This window comes from Solanum lycopersicum, chromosome 2 (genome assembly GCF_036512215.1).
Source record: "Solanum lycopersicum chromosome 2, SLM_r2.1".
Taxonomy (NCBI): domain Eukaryota; kingdom Viridiplantae; phylum Streptophyta; class Magnoliopsida; order Solanales; family Solanaceae; genus Solanum; species Solanum lycopersicum.
Window position 1 is genome coordinate 45,305,981 of NC_090801.1, and position 22,247 is coordinate 45,328,227.

At 30.9% G+C, this 22,247-nt stretch overlaps 1 protein-coding gene across 1 annotated transcript; it reads right to left on the reverse strand.

The window, feature by feature from the left end:
• Positions 1-17,563: 17,563 nt before the first annotated feature.
• Positions 17,564-21,990, reverse strand: LOC138342081 (uncharacterized). The gene is made up of 8 exons (XM_069294265.1): positions 21,273-21,990; positions 20,700-21,199; positions 20,296-20,453; positions 19,425-19,494; positions 18,769-19,058; positions 18,267-18,589; positions 17,997-18,168; positions 17,564-17,915 (listed from the first exon to the last, which is right to left on the reverse strand). The coding sequence occupies exons 1-8, from the start codon at positions 21,988-21,990 to the stop codon at positions 17,564-17,566; spliced, it is 2,583 nt and encodes an 860-aa protein (XP_069150366.1).
• Between the last annotated feature and the right edge of the window lie 257 nt (positions 21,991-22,247).

A 22,247-nucleotide genomic window follows, 5' to 3' on the forward strand; every position in this document is an offset into this window, starting at 1 on the left:
AATAGTTTGAGCAATATAACTACCGATTTTTTGCATTTGACAACATTTATAACCTAAAATTCTTTTTTGCATATACCAATTTACATCAATCCAATGTGCAGTAACAGTCAAATAATCGTTAACGTTCACACTACGACCCATATCAGAAGTAATTGATATTTTACAAGTATTATAATAAAATAAACAACGAAGATATTGAAAATGTTGTGCATGATAATCAAATACAACCTTTTTATATGTATTTCTAGCAAAATCTTTAAAATTTGAATTATATACAACTTGAATATAATGTATAAAAATGGGATTTTCAGCAAAACTAAATCGGAAACCCATAACACTTATCATTTTAGCTAGTTCTTCAAGATCTTTTTCTCTACTATATGAAAGTGGTAAACTAGAGCCACAAAAATTAGACGAATTTAATTGTGTTTGTACCATTTAGAGCCGCCTACTCCTACATTTTCAGGAAGGGAGGTACCATTTTTTTTAGCTTCCGCTACCGCTTTAGCATGCAAAAATTCATTTTTACAACAAGACATTAAATGACTACTCAAATGTCCCGTCCCGCCAGATTTACCAACAGTTTTATGATTTAATCTATGTTTACATTTATTACAAATAGCTTGTGATTTATCTTCGTTTTGTGTCATAAATTGCCAAATAATCAATTTTTTAAGCAATTTCTACCTTAGGCCTAGGATGTACGGGGGAACAAGGGCAGGATAACGAAAGGGAGTGGGACCGGGACCGGGAGTATTAGTAGCCGTAGGTGGCTCAGTTTCATCATCATCATCATCAAAAGTAGGCGTATCAGTATAATTATCAATATCATTATCATTATCATTATCACTAGGCAGATCCTCATCAAAATTACCAAAGCAACGTTGCAAATGTTTATGATAAGGATCTAATCCTGAATTACAATCAATATTAAAAATCGTATCATCAACATGTGTATAATCATCTGTATTTATTCTTAATATAATAGATTTTTATTTTTTGATTTAGAGGAACTATCAGTTTTTGCATTACCGGAGGATATAAAGTTATACATATTTTTTACACGCTTTAATGCACTTTTTTTACCCTTTCCTTTTTGAACAATATTTTTACCGAAATCCATATTAAAATATTAAACGTGAGATTATATATAATATGAAAAATGTAATGCAAATAATAAATCACAAAATAAATAAATAATTATTTAAATATAAATGAAATATAAAATAAAAGTTGGAATGAATGTACCGAACATCTACTTAAAAAAGTAGAAGTTTATGACTGTCGAGAGCCGAACGTGGAAAGTTGAAGGTTGAATTTTGAAGCTCCAAATTCAATTTCCAAAGATCAAATAAGGCAACATCGGAATTTAAGATATTATATATTAGAGAATTAAAGATTAGAGAGTAGAGAGTTGAGTGAGTAGAAGATGAATAGATGATTTAGTAATTAAAAAAAATTAAATTTAGGGGTATTTATAAGTAAAAAAAAGGGTTGAAGTGTAATTTTTAAAACTTTTGGGTATTAAAAAAGTTTGGGGTGGAGTAAGAGTGTAATTGCCTAAAATTTTGATCAAATAGCCGTTCGGGAGGCCCACTAGCCATTACCCAACGATTATAAATGGATAAATTTAAAAAAAATAAAAAAATAAAAAAATTGACCGGACCGGATCGATAACGGAGCGATAATTACCAAAATCGGGAGGGACCGATAAATATCGGTTTCCACCCCATTACCTGTCCCAGAACCGGTCTGAACCGGTCTATACCGGGACTAACCGGTACCGAATTGATAGCGGACCGAACCGGTAACCGAAATTTATCAATTCCGCTGCCTGACTTAGGCTAGGCAAAGGTTTTTCAAACTATACTTTTCTTCTAATATTCCCTACAGATATAAGATTTTCCAACATATGAGAGCAGGAACGATCTTGATTATAAGAGTACTAAAATGATTCGTTTGGTAGAATTTATGAGCAAAAATAATACATGTATTTGTTATTGGAAAAATTATGCGGTTAAGCAAACTTATATAACTTAATGACTCATCATAGTTATAGTTAGGGGTGACAAATGGTAGTATTGGATCAGATTTAGATGGGTTGAATATGGTTTGAGAAAAGTCGGTTTGTATTACAATCCATCCAAATATAATATGGAAAATTACGCGGCTAAGCAAACTTATACTATTTAATCACTCATCATAGCTATGGTTTGCTATAATTATCACTCTTGACTAACACTATACATTAATTACGCAGGCTGATGTTAAGTTTGTATAACTAGTCACGTTTGTATATGTATAATTCACCAGGATATACAAATACATATGTATAATATACATTTATTTAACCTATATACATATACAATTCACCTCTATCCCACTCTCTGCCCTCTCTTGCCTCTCTGCTACCTCTCTTAATCTCACTCGTCTCTCTCCCCCCCTCCCAATATCGCTTGCCATATATATACAAATGCATATGTATAATATACAATTATATACATATATAATTCACCTCTCTCCCACTCTTTTCCCTCTCTCTCTCCTCTCTCTTCCCTCTCTCAATCTCTCCTCTCTCCGCTCTCTCCCATTCTCGCTCGCCTCTCTCCTCCCTCTCCCAATCTCTCTTGCGATATATACAATACATATGTATAATATACAATTATCCAACCAATATACATATACAATTCACCTTTCTCCCACTCTTTTCCCCCGCTCTCCTCTCTCTACCAGTCTCGCTCGCCTCTCTCCTCCATATAGCATGTAGCTAAGAGTTGTAATTATCAAACTATAGGTATGGAGAGTAATTATGCTATTTTTAAGTGGCTATATGTGAAAGTTCCCCTATATAATATGGGCAAATATAGATTTAGTCAAATAAAAATAACATCACATACACATTTAAGACTATATATATCAAGTTATAAACATACTTTTTAAAAATAAATTACTTATATCATATTATTATCAAGTTATAGCATGTTACTTAAATCAATTAAAAATATATTTAATTAAAAATAAATTATAAGTAATTATGTAAATAATAATTAATTAATATGTTAAAATAAATTTTTAATATTTGAGTTACCTTTTTTAAACGAGCTCTTAAATATTTACATATTAATATTACAATTACCTTTTACAATTTCTAAAATAAATAATAAATAAATCAAATTATAATGTTACCCTTTTAAAATAAAATCTAAATATCAAGGATTTGATTTTAAGTAAATCTCTACTTTACTGTTGTCCAATAACTATCCACCCCGCTACACCCTATACCCGATCACCATCCAAAACTTATCCAACACGCCTAAATCTTCTTCTTCCCCAAAATCGTACCAAATCATCATCTTCCCCAGAAATCAGTAAATCCTCTATCACTAATCAGCTTTCCCAGAAATTCGTAAATCGTCTATCACTAACCTTCTCCATTACGATTGATTCATCCACATTTTCATCACAGATCAATTTCGAAAAAACATCATCTTCATAAATTACTTTACTTTTTGTTAAGTTGATAAAGAATGTCGAGTAAAGCCAGTGGAAAATCCAGTAAAAGTAGAAAATTGATTGAGGAATCATCATCCAATGGCTTTCATGCACCTTCATTCAATATTTTGACACAAACTCAACCACAAAAATGAACCGGAAAACAGACTGCTAGTTTTGGTAAATCGAAGATTGAAAAAAAATGCAAAAGAAAGAGGAAAACAGAGCAAGGGAAAAGAAATTCAAGTATCGTTAAAATCAGATTCCGACTTTGTTAACGAATTAAGAAATAAAAAATCAAAAGGTATTGAAATTTGTCGGTTGACGAGAACGTCCTCAAAGAAGGATTTAGAGATACAACGCACAAAGATACCTAAAAAAGATGTCAAGGCCAGTAAAAAAGACTCTTTTAAATTTTGGTTAAAATATTATTTATAAGTTAGTTTAATTTTTTATTTTATTTGGCAATCGTATAATATATGAAATTTGTGTGAGTTTTGTATGAATCACTATTTTTGTATTGTATAGGTGTGTATTTGTTATTTTAATTGAAAACTTTTTTTATAAATGAATAGTATATGAGTTATGTATTAATCGTGTATGAAGTGAATTTACAATGTTGTATGTGACCACTTTTAATTTTTTTAAAAGCTAATATGTATTAATGTTTGAATTATGTATGAACTTGTGTATTTATTTTGTACGAATTGTGTATGAATTGTATTGACTGTTCTTTAGTATAACAGTGTATATATGATTTTTTATATGAAATTATATATTGTATGAAAGATGTATGAACTGATGTTTCATTTTGTATGACTTGTGTATGAATTGCATTGAAAGTACATTAATATAGCAGTGTATCTATGATTTTTTTATGAAATTATATATTAAGTTAAAAGTACTAATTTAGTTTTACCAATTTTAGAGGAGAAGAAGGTATAAACACATTTGTCTTCATGTATCAACATGAATGTGTTTGCTGATCTATTGACCTTCCTCGGTCAAATACAAGTTCCTACAATTTTTACAGGAAACACCTTTTGAATTTTTTTATGATTTACACAACATTAAAATTCAATATCAGTTGTTACGCCATATTTTTCTGCTTGAAACTGAAAATAACAGAGATGATATGTTTGTCATAAACATAAATTGTACAGAGTTAAGGTATGGATTAAAAGAATTTGTAGCTATAATCGGTTTGAAATTTGGACCAATTTCTAGTTTTGTTTCTGATCCCTCTGTTCTAAATAGGATTATTGCATAAAATTTTGAGAAAAAGGACAAAGTCCTCAAGTCAAATTTTTACCACAAGTTTAGATTGGAAAACTTTTGGGAAGAGGATGACCATTTAAAAATCGGAATTCTGTATTACATTTCTTCATTTCTGACTGCTTCAGACCCTTCAAAAACAACAATTCCTAAATTATATTTTGATTTAGTTGCGTCTGGAAAGTACGCCACATTTTCATGGGCGAATGAGTGTTCTAACTTACATTTTAAGCATGCAGTCAGAAGTTGAAAAAATATCCTTCGTCATTTAAGTTCATCCAGTTTCATGTAGTATTACAGGTATGGTTTTATGAGTGTTGTCATCCATTTGAAAACACAATTTCTATCCATGCTTCAGATCAAACACCGCGTATCCTGAACCGGAAGACAACGAATGACGTTATATTTTTTGACGATTTGAAACGATTTTCAGAACACATGAAAATTAGGTAGTTTTTTTATTGTTTTTATTAAAGTAATTATAAGTTATTATACATTTTCATATTTTTCTTTGATGCAACATAAAATCAGAAATATAATTTTTACTGAAGAAGAGTTAAATTTCATGGATGACACCATTTTAAATCAATCTCCAAGTCACCATGATTCGGAAGGACAAGGAACCTCGAAAAATCATGGCGTTGATACGCAGATTTAAAAGATAAGATTGCAGAGGTAGAAATAGAAATTCACAATTAAAATTGTTTTTAGATATTACACTTTACATATCAAAACTTATTACTTTTAATGAACAGGTTAAGACGGAGCTGAAAGATCTCAAAGTCACTATTAATTCCAATCTAATTTTGATGAAATGATATAATTACTCTATATTTATTTTATAATTTTAATTTTAATTTTTATACACTGATAAGGTTGACAAGCACATGGTTGAAATCAAAACTTTTGTTGATAACTTGACTAAGCTGATAATTGAAGAGATTAGATTATCAAAAGGTCAATCAATAGCAGATGCACAACAACAGGTATGAATCAATGTATTTTATGTGTATGAATGTTGTATGATCATTGTATGTATTGATTTGTTATGTCACTTGTGTTTACAGTTATTACCAGCGTATGCCTTTCAAATGAATAACACATTTTTTTTTATATATATGTGTGAATAATGTATAGATTGTATTAATTATGTATTACAGTTTTTCCATATATGTATGAATAATGTATACATATTGTATTAATCACGTATGAAAGTGGTTTTTTAAATATATATGAATAATGTATAAATTATGTATTAAATGTGAATGAAAATATCTTACATATATATATATATATATATATAAAGACATTGTTTAATTTGTGGCATCAATTGTGTATGAAATTGCTTTTTTTTTTTATATAGTTATGAACAATGTATAAAAGTTTTATAGAAATGCATGATAACACTCTTTTCATACATGTATGAATTATGTTAATTTAATTCATACAAAAAAAAATCAGATTATATTGGCGTTGGCTGAAAATTAATATCTGGACGATGCCACTCATAATGCTGTACAATCTGAAAAAGATCTATATGCCATCTGTTTTAATGGACGAACACGTCCACATGTCAAACATAGGTGGTATGATATACACATTGTTAAGAAAATTATTTTGATTTAAAAATTTATTTTTACATAACGATTTTTATCTTATGTACATGAAGCTCAAAAGTCAAACGGTTGTTTTTTCAATACTGACGTACCTGTATCATCAACTTCAAAATTACCAACGTTAGATGCTTTTTATCCTGATTTTACCATGACACAAATCATTGCACTCGATCCAATTCTAAATACTACCACTACTCCGAACATGTAACCAAGACATAAGAATCCCGGCAAATACGAATCTTCTCCTTATATTAGACTGTCGAAAGGCAAAAGCAGTTCAAAGAGAGTACCTACATTCTTCACAATCAAACTCCATTTCAAAATCACAATGATCTTGTTGTTCCAGATGACATAATCGAGGAGTTCAACCAATGGGTTATCAAAGATGTTTCAAACAGGCGTGGCAGGCATAAATGTCTATAAATAAATTTATTTTATTTAATTTCATAATTTCAAAATTTATATAATTTTTTTGTAATATTCACAGGAAAACAGCATATTCAAAGGCTAAAAATACATTTCATCCTCAAATGGACTTTGGCGTTGTAAAAATTGCATAAAAGGATTTTCCCCATATAATAAGTCAACCGGGCAGACCTTGAGAAGACGGGGTAAGACATAATTTGATTAAATAATGAATAATTATTTTACAACACTTGAATAAATTTTATACAGTTAATTAGTATTTATCAGAATCCATGTTAATTGAGGTATGTATTGTTTTAATTTAATATTGTATGAATTGTATATGTATTGACATATGTATTCAACTATTAATATACATAATCCAGTAAAATATTTTATACATATATTTCATTAATATAATACAATATATGTATGCATCGATGTATTCACTGAAATGGTCATGTAACATGTATACATATTTTTATTTGTTTGATTTATGTGTGAATTGGGTATGGAACATGTATATAACTTTTTTTAAATAATTTGTGTATGCAGTATTGATTGTGTTTTATTTATGTTTTTTGTTTGTAACAAAATATTAATACAATTATGTATTATCTTCGAAAGAAGGCAAAATACTCCAAGACAGTAACTTCATACAGTACTGTTTACTGTTGGTTTATGACGTGGAGTGATATATTGAGAAACAATGGAGACAGTCAGATTGCAAAATGAGATGCATTGCCCCCGATCACGATGTTGGACGGTGCATCAGAGGATTTAAGCTTCTTGCTAACATTGCTTGGATAAGGTTAACGAAGTAATTTTTCCTGTCAATATCAACGAGAAATTCCATTGGTTGCTTGTTGTAATCCCAATCAAACTTATATATCTACATGCATACGACTCGATGAGTGGAGGATCTGTTCACACCAAAAATATGCATGCAGCTGTTTATAAGCTTGCAATCATGATTTCATTATTTCTGGCAAGCACAGGTTTTTATGGCAAAAGACTTAATTTGTATGCGAACAATCTCTCGGAATATCAACACAAGTCTCAATCCGAGCCTCTTAGTATCAAGCATGTGACAGATGTTCCTCAACAAGAAGACAATTCCAAGTATGTATAGTTGCTATATTATATACATTTCATTTAAAATTACATCATTATATAGTTATTATGATTTTTTTTATTTTCACATTATTTACAGCGGTTGTGGTCTATACACATCTCTTTTGCCGAATATATCAGCAATGGTGTTTTGGACATGTCTGATATTGATATCGATTCAACATATCATCGTCTGGGGTATGCCACATTACTTTGGCATTATCCAAATTAAAAAAAATGAAGAGAGCACAATAAACGAAAGTGAAGTTACGGGTATAGTTTCCAACAAGTACGGTGGACCTCGACGCTAAAAGAATAAGTTATAGACACCACCAACTATCCTACTACAAGACCCCGTAATAGAAAGTAGAAAATTTCATTGCACCCTTTACATAATTTTGAATGACATGTTTTTTTGAACTATTGAACTATTTATGTTACTTTACAGTGTTTTATTATTAATATGAATTACACATTGTTTTATATAAATTATATATGTTACCATTATTTTGGACAAATTAATTACTACATTTATATACACAAGGCTAAACTCATAAACAGATTGCTAAATTTGTAGGGTTTTTTCTCTCAGGTACCTCAACTACGTCATTTTCCTATTGAATCATTGAACCACCCACAATTTTTTCTTTTTAAACACTTTTAAACAATGTTGGTTGATTTTGGTAGACTTTTTATTGTAATTGTGTTTGTATTGTAATGATTTTGATTGAAGGAATGAAAACAAACTATGTGAATCTCAGTTGTTCTCTAATATGTTCAAATGACTTGAAGTAAAATACAAGTATTCTCGAACATTTTTACTTTCAATTGGAATAATGAATTCTGGAACAACATATGTACCCTCTATCAATACCCCTCACAAAATCTGATTCCACGTCAGCCAACAACGTTTGTTTAAAAGGAACAAATTATGGATGGTTCAATGATTCAATAGGAAAATAGTATATTTGAGGTACCTGAGGGGAAAAACCCAACAAATTTAGAAATTTATTTATGTATTTGTCCTATACATAAACTTGTATGAATTATGTATGCCATATATTATTCATTGTACAATAATGTAACATCCATATATGCACATTGCATGAAATATATTTAACTTATATGTCATAATATATTATGTATGCACTTTGTCTGAATTATGTATACCCGATATTAATCATTGTAAAATAACGTAATATCTATGAATGCATATTGTATAAAATATCTTTAACTTTATATGCCATAATATATTAACTTTAGTATATAATGTGTATAAACTTTATTTTATATGAAATACATATTAAATTTGTATGAAATAATTTAACAATAATTAATGTACCAAAATATGTTAAAATTAATTTATTCTTATGTATGAATATTTTATGAATTACAAATGTCATATTGTACTTTGATATATATAGAAGAGAAACGAATGGCAGTATGCTTCACTGAATATTTGTACTTTATTAAATGTGTATGACTTTTGTATAAATTTTGCATGCACTATGCAATATATATGAACATTTTATGAATACTGTATGAACATTGTATACTGTATATCACATTTAAAAAAATTGTGTTCTATTGTTATTTGTATTTGGACATTTTTTACGAAATCAAAATTTATAAATGTCAATGATAACAACTGCATAAAAACGGATGAAATAGTAAGAAATCATTTTTTTATTGCACAGGATAATTTGAACATGTCTTTTTATTGTGTCCAACTTGACAACATCTATTGCATGTGATTTTTGACTCTTAAATTCACATAAGCAAACCCCTTCTACAGTTCAAATTTTGTTCTTCCTGCTGATCTTTTTGGACCGGGTGACATCATTTTAGGATCTGAAGTATAACTTGGTATATACCATGTACTCTCGCATGCATAGGCTCGACAGGAATAGCATAAGAATCTCTGAAATTATTCAGGCTATAAAAAGCAGCACAAAAATATGCTTTATGCAACTTTCTGTATCTGAGAACTGCAATTACATGACCACATGATATCTCATAATGTTGAAATCTCCCGCAACTATACATTTTTGTGTTCAAGTTTACTATGTATTTCTTTGCTCCTTCGGCTACAGCATGCAGATCAATAGTTGAAGGTATCACCTAATTAAAAGTTTAAATGTGATATTGTTAATATGCATGCCACTAAATAGAGTAAAACACATATCTCCATATTGCAAGACAAAGCAATACTTTTCTGTAGATAAAGATCATATTTTTCTGTCAGATCAGATGTTGTGTTATTAGCCTCCTCATTGTGCTTGTGAATCCATCTTTAAATTGTTACCCTCATAAATTCAAGAAGTGAAATTACCGGTAACCTCCTTGCTAACCTGGTAATATTATTCAATGACTCGGCGATGTTTGAACTCATGGTCCATGTGCACTTACAATTCGAGTAAGCTCTTGACCATTTGCTATAACTAATATCAAATAAGTATGGTTGTATGCGCGTATCGATCTGGTCTATTCTTCCCATAATCGTCTCAAACTTTTGTTTTGTATAAGCCTTTGCCAATGTAAAAAATAAAATCTTCAAATCTCAGTATTTCTATTGAAATTCTTTAACACATTGACTGACAGATGTCATATGCAGGCATAATGTTCGGATTCAGGATATACAGTAGCAGTCCCTTTTCATATGTTTTTGTTTTGATCCGACATAAAACACATGTCTTGTATAACTCCATACGCTTCCTTAAACTGTTCAAAGAACCAAGTTCATGAAACATCGTTTTCGAAATCCACTACCGCATACGCCAACGATAGTATATGACCTGATTCATTTTTTTAAAAAAATATCACATAAATTAGAAATACAATTTATAACATATTTTATTATATGTTATAATCGAAAAATTAAATGGGATAAAAAAATACCTCCCGAATCCATTGTGTTGGCAGTTAACATTGTACCACCATATGAACATTTTAATCCCGCCCCATCAACAACTACAATTAGCCTATAATACTCCCAACCTCTAATACAATCTTCTAATGCAACAAATGCGTATAAGAATTTATCATATTCTTTCCTTTTTATTTTTCAAATAGATCCAGGATATGTTTGCTCCAAAATGTAAAGATAACCTGAAATTTTTATTATATAATGCGAAAACTTAAAACATCATATGTATAACTTAATGGATACACAAAAATCACTTAGTTGATACAAAAAGGATGTATACTGTTTTTTATACAACAAGGATACATACAAAAAGGATACAAAATTTATACATAAAAAATAAAAGAATCAGAACAATTCAATTCATTATGAAAACTTACTATATGGTCGTTTTTTCCATTTGAACCATTTAAAAAACTTTAAATTCATATTAAATGTCAAAATTACCTGGTTATTTGGCATACGATTCGGGTGGATCTCTGCGCATCAATTTTGTTGTTTTTTCTTTAGCTCTCCATGCCTGTATGTATGTTAGCGAAACGTCATGCAATTTTAACATATCAGCGGCTATATTCTTTAGAATGTATACAGTAGATGGATCAATATACTTCTCCATCATCAAGACATCTACTACATCAATTATCCCCTGACGTCTTGCATACACTTTATCTCTAACAACACAAGTGTGTTGAGCATTATACTTTCTAACTTTGAATAAATTTGATTTATTCAAAGTAGATGCGCTATCATCCGAGAACAAGTATCAGAAATACAATTCAGGTGATAATTGTTTCAAAAATAAAAAAATATACATTTAAATTTTATGCAGCAAAATAAATCAAATTAAAAAAATATAACTTAAAACAATGATGTGCACTTACTTAGATGCATTACAACGCGCTACACGAAAACTGAATTTTTCGACAAATCCAACATGCCTCATAACCTCCTTAAGTGTTTCCTATTATTGTAAATCTGATTCTCAGCTACAAATAGGTTGGAATGATCACATATTACATCATTATCTCCTCCACTATTCTCATAGAAAACTTCGTCTAAATTCATTCCCACCAAATGGATAGAATTGTTGGAGTATAAATCAACGTTAGTATGTGTTAAACTAACCTCAAAGTTTTTTCTATCAGTAATATCTCCATGACCTTCATTATACATCTCACAATCTTTCAAAGAGATGCACAATGTATATTTTGTAAAAAAATCCAAATTCATTTTCTTTTGATCTAGAAAAACCTATACCCCAACATCATTATGAATATTAATAGGTGAACACATATCGCTAACAATAAATTTTATCTCAATAGAATTTATATTTTGGTATATATTAAGTTGAGATATTATAGCATTAACTAAATCACTATAAAGAGTAGATGCATCATATATGATGCCCTCCATCTGAAATCGATATATTTACCTGTTTCACAACATTAAAATAATATTCAGTGCAACATAATAAATATAATTGCAAAATAATTCATACACACTTCATACACATTTAATATACAATTTAATGACATATAAACTACTTAAATTAAATAAAAATAATACAGTTTTCATAAAAATTTCATTCAGAAACATATATTCTAATTTCAACAAAAACTAAAACTTCATACACAATTAATACAAGTTTCACACATTATTAATACAATTTTCATACTTCACCGGTCCACAATATTATATCTACTTACTTTTTGACTAGTTACTAAACAGATTGTACCATCAAATTCATTTTTTCTATTTTTTTCATAAATCAAGCATTACATGAATATTCAATTTTATTAAAACTCAAACGCATATACATTTACGTGCTGTTTTTCAGATACAGTATACATACCAAAACACTGTTTCGTCCAACAAAAAAAAAGATACAATCTATATTTCAGATCTTACAATAATAAAAAAAAATTGAACAATGTTCTCTGTGTTAAAAATCAAAAAATCATAATTAAACCAACAATTCATAATTAAAATCAACAAATCATAACTAAAATCAACCTGATGAATTCCACTTTCTACCATGTTTAATTAATATCGACAAAATGTTCTCCATCACAACAAATTAATTTGTTTCCAATGCAAAAATTTATTCAATTACTAAAAAAATGAACTGAAATATTCTGCAAATCTGAAATAATCGTGAAAATTGGGAGAAAAAAACAGCTTGTACGTTGATGTCAAATTTTTAGAGTTTTTTAAGGAATTAAATCAAAATTTAATCTCATTTAAACTAATTGGAGAGATTTAAGACAACTAACTAATCTGAATATTTTTTAAAATTCCTTAAAACGTGCTAATCAACTAAAACAAATTAATAATTATATTTAATTTAATTAATGAAGGATGTCATTTTCCATTTATATTTTGTCTATTTTTTTTTCTTTAATTTTTTTTAATACAAATATTTTTAATAATTTAAAATTAATATTATATTTTTTACTAATATGCTATAGCTTGAGATATTAAATGTTATACATTGAAATACAAATTCTAATGCTATAACTTGGGAATATTATTATAAAAAATGCTATATACCTATCAAATATGGTTTGAGCAAAATAGTTTTAACCCATTATTTTTGTTTTAAAAAAGATTTACCCCTCCCTACAAACACCCCATCCCCCCCCCCACCTTTCACCACCTACCCCTAATTTTTTTCTTTTTCAAAAATTAAAAAAAAAACTATTTTTCAACCAAAAAAAATAATTTACCCCCATCACCTTCACCAATCTACCCCTCAATTTTTTTTTTGTTTTCCAATAATTAAAAAAATATTTTTTCAAAAAACAAAAAAAGATTACCCCTGCCGCGGGCACCGCGTCCCCCCACCCCCACCTACCACCAACCTACCCCTATTTTTTTTATTTTCTAAGAAATAAAAAAATAATTTCAAAAAATATAAAAACAGACCCACTCCCCAGCGCAACCCCTACCCCCCTTCCACCAACCAACTCCTAAAAATATATTGTTTCCTAAAAAAAACAAAAAAAAATCTGATTTTAAAAAAAAGTTTACCCCTTCTCCCCGGGCACCCCGACCCGCCTACCTTCCCCTCCCCCCCTTCAACCAACCTACCCCTAAATTATTTTTGTTTTTCAAAAATAAAAAAAAACTATTTTTCAAAAGAAAAAAAAGTTACCCCCTCTCCAGCCCCCAACCCCCACCTTCCACCAATCGACCCTAAATTTTTTTTCCAAAAAACAAAAAATAATTCTGATTCATTTCACATATATGGGTTGAATATGGATTTTCATGTTAACCCCTTTTTGTTAATATTTATATGAATTTAAATAGGTTGAAGACCATATTAACCTATTTAAGAAAATGAAAGAAAATATGAGTGATTCATTTAATTTAATGTGGGTAAAATGGTTTGATTTCACTTATATGAGTGGAAATTGTCACCCTTAGCTATAGTTTGTTATAATTAACACTCACGATTAACATTATACATTAATTATGTGGGCTGACTTCAGATTTGTATAATTAGTAATGTTTGTAGAATTAACCACGTTGTATATGTATAATTCACCAGAATATACAAATACATGTGTATAATTTACAACTATCTAACCGATATACATATATAATTCACCTATTTCCCACTCTTTTCTTTCTCTCCTCCCCCTCTCAATCTCGCTTGTATATATACAAATACATATGTATAATATACAATAATCTAACCGATATACATATATAATTTACTTCTCTTCCACTCTCTACCCTCTCTCGCTCGCCTCTCTCCTCCCTCTCCCAATCTCGCTCGCCTCTCTCCTTTCTCTCTCAATCTCGCTTGCATCTCTCCTCCCTCTTCCAATCTCGCTTTCATATATACAAATACACATGTATAATATACAATTATCTAACCGATATACATATATAATGCACCTCTCTCCAACTCTTCGCCCTCTCTCACTCGCCTTTCTCCTCTTTTTCTCGGTCTCACTCGCCTCTCTCCTCCCTATAGCATGTAGGTACGAATTATAATTATCAAACTATAGTTATGGATAGTAATTAGACTATTTTTGAGTGGCTGTATGTTAAAATTCCTCACATGTATTAGTAATTTCTTATTTGGTGCATTTTTTTATACTATGTATACGTATAACTAATGTTCGCATTAGTTATACACTCTATTGTGTATTGAGGAGTGTATTACTAATACCACGAATTTTGAGGTATTAGTAATGCAATGGATTTAATACATTCATTAATATGGTTAAAGACCCAATTACCCTCATAAGTACTTTTACATCTTATCCACCATAATTGTGAAGGATACTTTTATAAATAAATATATTTATACAATGCATACTATTTTTAATACATCAAACCAAATAATACATAAGAAATAATCTATGAATAACTAATACAAGTATAACTAATGCATACATTATTAATATTTATAGTATTAATGCACTATATTAAATATTATTTTATACACTCTGCCAAAGTACTTTTAATAACCCTCAATTCTCTTTAAGTTACATTTAAAGTCCATCGAAGTCTACCACGTTCATACTGCTGAGGTATTAAACGCATAAACCACAAGCAACACAAGGCAAGTCAAATAAAACAAAATGTGGAAGTAGAAGAAAAGGGGTAAGGGAAGCCATTTAGCATTGTGTCTATTGGAATAGATCAAATTATAGTACAACAGGTTTATTAGTGGTTAAAAGTTTTCTTGAAGGGTGGCCTAGTGATTGCATGAGAATCGGGTTTCAGGATCAGAACTCAATAGTGGAAATCAAAAAAAAAAATTAGGTGATTCTTATCATTAATCTTACTTAACTTTGATGAATAACGTTACAGACCTCATACACATTGCTGGTGAGAGATGGTAGATATCCATGAAACTAGTCGAAATACCCAAAATCTGGTCTGAATACAATAGGAGATAATTGATTTCGCCACCATGAGTCGGTATCTTTGCACAAGTGAGCACACAACCTATTTAGATGATATCATGACACCATTTAAAATTTTGAATCTGGCTCTGATCCTAATATGAGTGACATTCATATCAACCATTACCAATACCACTTCCCACTCAGATTTGCTTCTTTTAAGAGACCCGACACTCTTTTTCATCTTACTGGCTCTCAATCAAAGATCACAAAAACATATAAAAAATGTATTATCACCTTAATCCATAGCGGCCATGTGGATGATCTACTATTCAATTTATGTTTCCTTCTTAAATATACTGGATACTGGAGTCCGAGCTAATATTGATTCAATATGTGTTAGTGTTTCAAAAAGAATGATCTACTTGTCTTTGGTTAATGTCTCTTTCCTTTATAAGATTAATAGATATTTCAATACATTTGTTAGCCATTTCAAAACGATAATAAAATTCAGTTAAAAACCAAAAGATCAATTAACGCCCAAATTAACGCCGTTGAAATCAGGTCGAACACAGTAAGACTCAAATTTCGATGCGCCTTGTAAGGCACATCATTGTCAACTAGGACGAAGCAATTGATCACATTCTTAATCCCTCTTCCCAAAGACTTCTCTTTTTGAAACTAAACTCCTTGACGGGTGCGTCTTATAAGGCGCATAGAAATTCGAGCCTTCCCCTTTTAAAAAAATCTTTTCATTTTTGCAAGTGACTTGTTTTTTTTTTAATTACTCTTAGAGATTTTATTCTAGTATTAAAGTTATACGTAACAAAAACTTCCATTTTTTGTTTGAGATTCACTATCATCACAAGATAAAATATGGGTATTAAAATATTTATTTTTTAATTCTAGTTAAATAATATATATTGGTTATTTTATATTTTTAACTATAAAAATTATTATCAATTAATTTTTTCGTGTTGTTGTAGCGGGGAAGGGGCAAGGCGCAAGGACTATGCCCCCCTTACAAGCCTGCCATGGCCTTGCATCTCCCTTTATATGATTATTTTTTATTTCAATTTTTTTTGTGTGTGTGTTTGGTAGTTTTTTCTAGCTAATGTTTCATTCCAATTTTTTAGGTAAGATTTTATAAATTCAAACTTTTAAAAGTATCATTTTCATATTGAGACAAATATTACATGAATTGATAACATAATTTTACAAATAATAAGTTCATAAACTTTAAATATCGATAAGAGTTAGAAAGATAAGTATTCTAATAAACATATATTTTATCTTGTAATGAGAGTGAATCTCAAACAAAAGATGAAATGTTTTTGCTAAGTATAATTTTACTAATTTGACTAAAATTTCGAGTAATAGAAAACAAGTAACTTGCAAAAAATGAAACATAAAAAACGTTTTTTTTTTCATTTTAAGGGAAGACTCAAATTTTTACGTGCCTGATAAGCGCAGCCGCCTGACAGTAGTAAGTCTTACCAGGCGTATAGAAATTTGACAATGGCGTCAATTTGAGCGTTAAAATATTGTCCTTTTGTTTTTTCACTAAAATTTTTTGCGTTCTTGAAAACAAACTTAGTTAGATTTCCATAGTTGAAGACATCCTAAGTTCTTAACCAGAGGAAGAAACATAATGTAGAAGGAAGAAGAAGAAAGCTCAACTATTATTATCTCGTGTGAACAATACAAGTTACATGATATAAGATATATATACAAATTTTTCAGCACACATTCTAGAAGATTCTCTAACAATAGGTGTAACTACATAACTAACTTTGTTAACTACTTTCTAACAAACTTAGTTAATCCTAACTCAACCATAATTATATCAGCTTGCACCTTTAGTTCAACACTCCCCCTCAAGACGATGGCTTGAATATATCTTTTAGGCCTATCTTGCTTAGCAAATATTCATGTTGAGCTCTTCCTAGTCCTTTAGTAAGTATATCTGCCAATTGTTCTTCAGTAGACACATGATCAATTTCAATCATCCCTTTGCTAACCCTTTCTCTTACAAAATGACAATCAATGTCAATATGTTTGGTTCTCTCATGAAATATGAGATTTGCAGCTAGTTGAATAGCTCCCTTACTATCACATCTTAAGGTTATAGGTTGTTGAACTTGAACTCCAAGGTCACTGAACAATCCTACCAACCAAGTAAGTTCTACAGTGCAAGCTGCCATACTTCTGAATTCTGCCTCAGCAGAACTTCTTGACACAGTTTCTTGCTTCTTAGATTTCTAGGAAATCACTGCTCCACCAAACTTAACTAAATACCCTGTGACAGACCTTCTTGTTTCCATGCATGCTCCCCAGTCTGAATCATAATAGGCCATAAGTTGATTTGTAGTACCAGCAGGCATCAACAATCCCATTCCTGGTGTCCCCTTGATGTATCTCACTACTCTTATAGCAGCTTCCATGTGAGATCTTTTGGAAAATGCATATATTGGCTTAAGACCTGTACTACAAATGCAATATCAGGTCTTGTCATAGTCAAATACAGAACTTTTCCCACTAGTCTTTGATATGATGCATGATTTTCCAATATTCCATCACTAATTTCAGCTTTGCTTGATACATGTTTATCATATTCTGTAGAAGTTAACTTTTGATTCATCTCAAATGGTGTACTTGCTGGTTTTGCTCCACTCATTCCAGTTTCAACAACCAATTCTAATGCATATTTTCTCTGACACATTACAATTCCTTCATTTGATCTGGATACTTCAATTCCCAAAAATAATTTAAGTTCTCCAAGATCTTTCATCTTGAAACTATGCTGTAAATCTTCTCTTGCTTTGTTTATCAACGTCTGACTATTTCCAGTTACTATCAAATCATCCACATATACCAGAATTATCACCAACTCTTTTCCTGTCCTTTTAATGAACAAGGAATAATCATAATGACTTTGTCTCATCAGTCAATTTTTTGTTCCACTGCCTTGGAGCTTGTTTCAACCCATATAAAGACTTATGAAGTTTACAGACCTTGTGAGACTCCCCCTGTCTAGCAAACCCTTCAGGAATAGTCATATATACTTCCTCTAGTAAATCACCAATAAGAAGAGGCTGCAAGAGCAATCAGAGATCTGACAGTCACTATTTTTGCAACTGGAGAAAAAGTCTCAAAGTAATCCGTCCCAGCTTGTTGACTATAGCCCTTGGCAACTAGCCTGGCTTTATATCTTTCCACCTCTCCAGAAGCTTTGTACTTAACTTTATATATCCATCTACAATCAATAGGTGTTTTACCACTTGGAAGATCAACAATAGACCATGTCTGATTGGATTCTAAAGTTGCAATTTCCAATTTCATAGCATGAACCCAGTCTGGATCCTTGGAAGCCTGTTGAAAAGAACCAGCTTCTGTAATAGAAGAGTAAACTGACAAAGCATGATGACAGGACTTGGATATATTAGAGTATGCGACAAAGGAGGAAATAGGATAAGCACATTGATTGGCAAAAGAAGGAAAAAAAAAAGTCAATCATCCATTTAGGAGGATGTCTTATCCTGGTAGATTTTCTAAGATTAACAGGAGAGGATAAAGAAGTTCGAGGAAGTGAGGTCAGCTAAACAGATTCAGTGACATTGAGATTAGCTGTGAGATAGGTTCAGTAATAGGAGGATTTATAGGTTGGTTGGATTCAGTAGTAATGAGAGTAGGGGACTGAATAAAAGTATTTGACTCAAAGTTAGACAAATCAAGTACAGGAAAAAGAGGAGAACCATAAGATTTTGCATGAATGAAAGGAAACACTGACTCCTGAAACACTACATTTCTGCTAACATAAAACATATTGGAATGAAGATCATAGATTTGATAACTTTTTTGCGTAGATGAATAGCCCATGAATACCCCTGAAACAACTTTTACCTTGAATTTATCAGATGATGGTGTAGATGAGGCACAAGTGAGACATCCAAAAACTCTAAGGTAAGATAAAGAATGAGGATGACTATGTAAAATTTCAAAAGGTGTTTTGAATTTTAGTAGCTTGGAAGGAAGTGTATTGATAAGATATATAGCAGTCATAACACATTCACCCCAAAATTTCAAAGGTAAAGCAACTTGTAACCTAAGAGACCTTGCTACACCAAGAATTATTTTATGTTTTCTTTCTACAACTCCATTTTGTTGAGGAGTGTAGACACAAGAACTTTGATGTAGTATGCCAAAATCAGACACCAATGACTGAAATTCAGAATTAAAGAATTCATACGTATTATCAATCCTTAATACTTTCTCAGCAGTTGAAAACAAATTCTTTATTCTATTCAGAAAGTTTCTTAGTACAACAATGACTTCAGACTTGAATTGGAATAGAAACAACCAGGTAAACCTGCTGTGATCATCTACTAAAGTAACAAAATACCTTTTTCTATTGTAAGTAGGAATTCGATAAGGACCCCAGATATCACAATGCAATAACTCAAAAACAGACTTAGAATAGGTACTACTAACAGGAAAAGGAAGTTTAGTATGTTTAGCCAAAGGGCATACAATACACAAATGATGAGAATGATGTAGATGTTGAAGTTGTTTATGAGCTCTGATAATATTCATTGGAGCATGACCCAACCTTCTGTGCCAGAGAATGCTAGATTCAGAAGGTTTATGTTGAGTGATAACAGATCTAGTTGTAAAACCATATATAGCAGACTTCTCAGAACTGCTCTTTAAGATGTACAAACCCTGTTCTTCTATACCAATCCCCTTCACCATGCCATTGGAGAGATCCTGAAATATACAGAAGTCAGGGAAAAATGCTACAGAACATTTTAATTCCCTTGTTAACCTTGAGACTGACAACAGATTAAACTTACACTCTGGTAAAACTAGCACATTTGAGATAGAATTGTCATTGAATATTTTTGAACTTCCTGTATAGGCTACTGATACTGTCTGTCTAGTAGGAAGATGAACTTAATTATCTGCATGATGAGAAATTTTATGACATGTATGTAATATCTCAGAATTAGATGCCATATGATTTGAAGCTCCTGTATCTATTATCCACTTAACAGATACATCATTGACTAAAGTAGATCTTTGAGTACCTGCATTTGCAGTTTGAATGGTAGGGGATGAATCATAATTTATTTTGTTCAACAAGTGAAGAATTTGTTGATACTGTTCTGGAGTAAATGAAGGAAGAACAGGTGATTGTGCTACAGTTCCTACTATTTCCTGACTTGTTCTATCATATGAACTTGAGTTCTCTACCTCAGCAGAACAAGAAGAAAAATAATTGCCTACTTGATTAGCAAATTGAGATGATCCTTGTCTTCTGTTCTTAGGCCAGTCAGATGGATATCCTATGAGTTTGTAACACTGTTCCTTAGTGTGTCCATTATAATTGCAAAACTCACAAACTACTGATTCTCTCTTTTGTGGTTTGCTTCCACCTGCTGATGATACTCTACCATTATGATTACCTCCTGAATTAGAACCTCCTCCATGAAATGATCTGGTAGAATTGAAACCTATTCCATTGTTATGACTGATTTCCTTTTTTACTGAAGAATGCAGCTCCTTCCAACACCTCAGAAATCTTACCGACTGGAGTTGACATTGCAATTGATCTTTGGCTTTCATGATTTATCACTAATGAGTAGGCCTTGTTCAGTATTGGAAGAGGTGTTAACATTAGGATTTGACTTCTACATTGAGCATATGTCTCGTTAAGACCCATGAGAAATTGTAAAAGTCTTTGATATCCATAATGTTGAGCATAACTGCGAGATTCAGTGCAATTGCATCCAGGACATGGCATGAGTGTATCAAACTCATCCCACAAATTTCTCATCTTAGAAAAATAGTCAGAAACAGATTGACTATCTTGTGTAAGTGTAGCAATTTCTCTATGAAGATAGAACACTCTAGAAACATTCACTGTATCAAATCTCTCCTGCAAATCTAGCCAGACCTTATGAGCATTCAAAGCATATATAATGCTGCTCAGTAATTCAGACTTCACAGAATTCATTATCCAAGATAAAACCACTGCATTCACCTTCTCCCACTGATCATACATTGATTCTTCAAATTTATCTTTAGTGTGTCTGCCATTTACAAAGCCTAATTTGTTTTTTCCCAACAATCCTAAACGCATAGATCTGCTCCAAAGTGCGTAATTCTCAGATGCAGTAAGTTGAATTGAAATAAGAGAGCTACCTGGAGTGTCGTTAGGATATAGATACAGAGGATGTGTGTGATCAATCATAGATCTGCCTGAAACTGCTAAAACTACCGGAACTGCACCTTCCACTTCCATGATCTCTTATGAATCTGAATATAACACTAATTTGAACTCTCTGATCGGAGCTCTGATACCATGTTAGATTTCCATAGTTGAAGACTTCCTAAGTTCTTAACCAGAGGAAGAAACATAATGTAGAAGGAAGAAGAAGAAATCTCAACTATTATTATTTCGTCTGAACAATACAAGTAACATGATATAAGATATATATACAAATTTTTCAGCACAATTTCTAGAAGATTCTCTAGCAATAGGTGTAACTACATAACTAA

Excerpts from the sequence above, each read along its gene's own strand:
- LOC138342081 (XM_069294265.1), bottom strand. The coding sequence starts at position 21,990 with ATGGAAGTGGAAGGTGCAGTTCCGGTAGTTTTAGCAGTTTCAGGCAGA. Across the intron at positions 19,059-19,424 it reads ATGGTTCTCCTCTTTTTCCT|GCTTCCAAGGATCCAGACTG; the intron begins GTACTTGATTTG and ends TCTTTTCAACAG. Across the intron at positions 18,169-18,266 it reads ATCAAGCAAAGCTGAAATTA|GTCTTAAGCCAATATATGCA; the intron begins GTGATGGAATAT and ends TTTGTAGTACAG.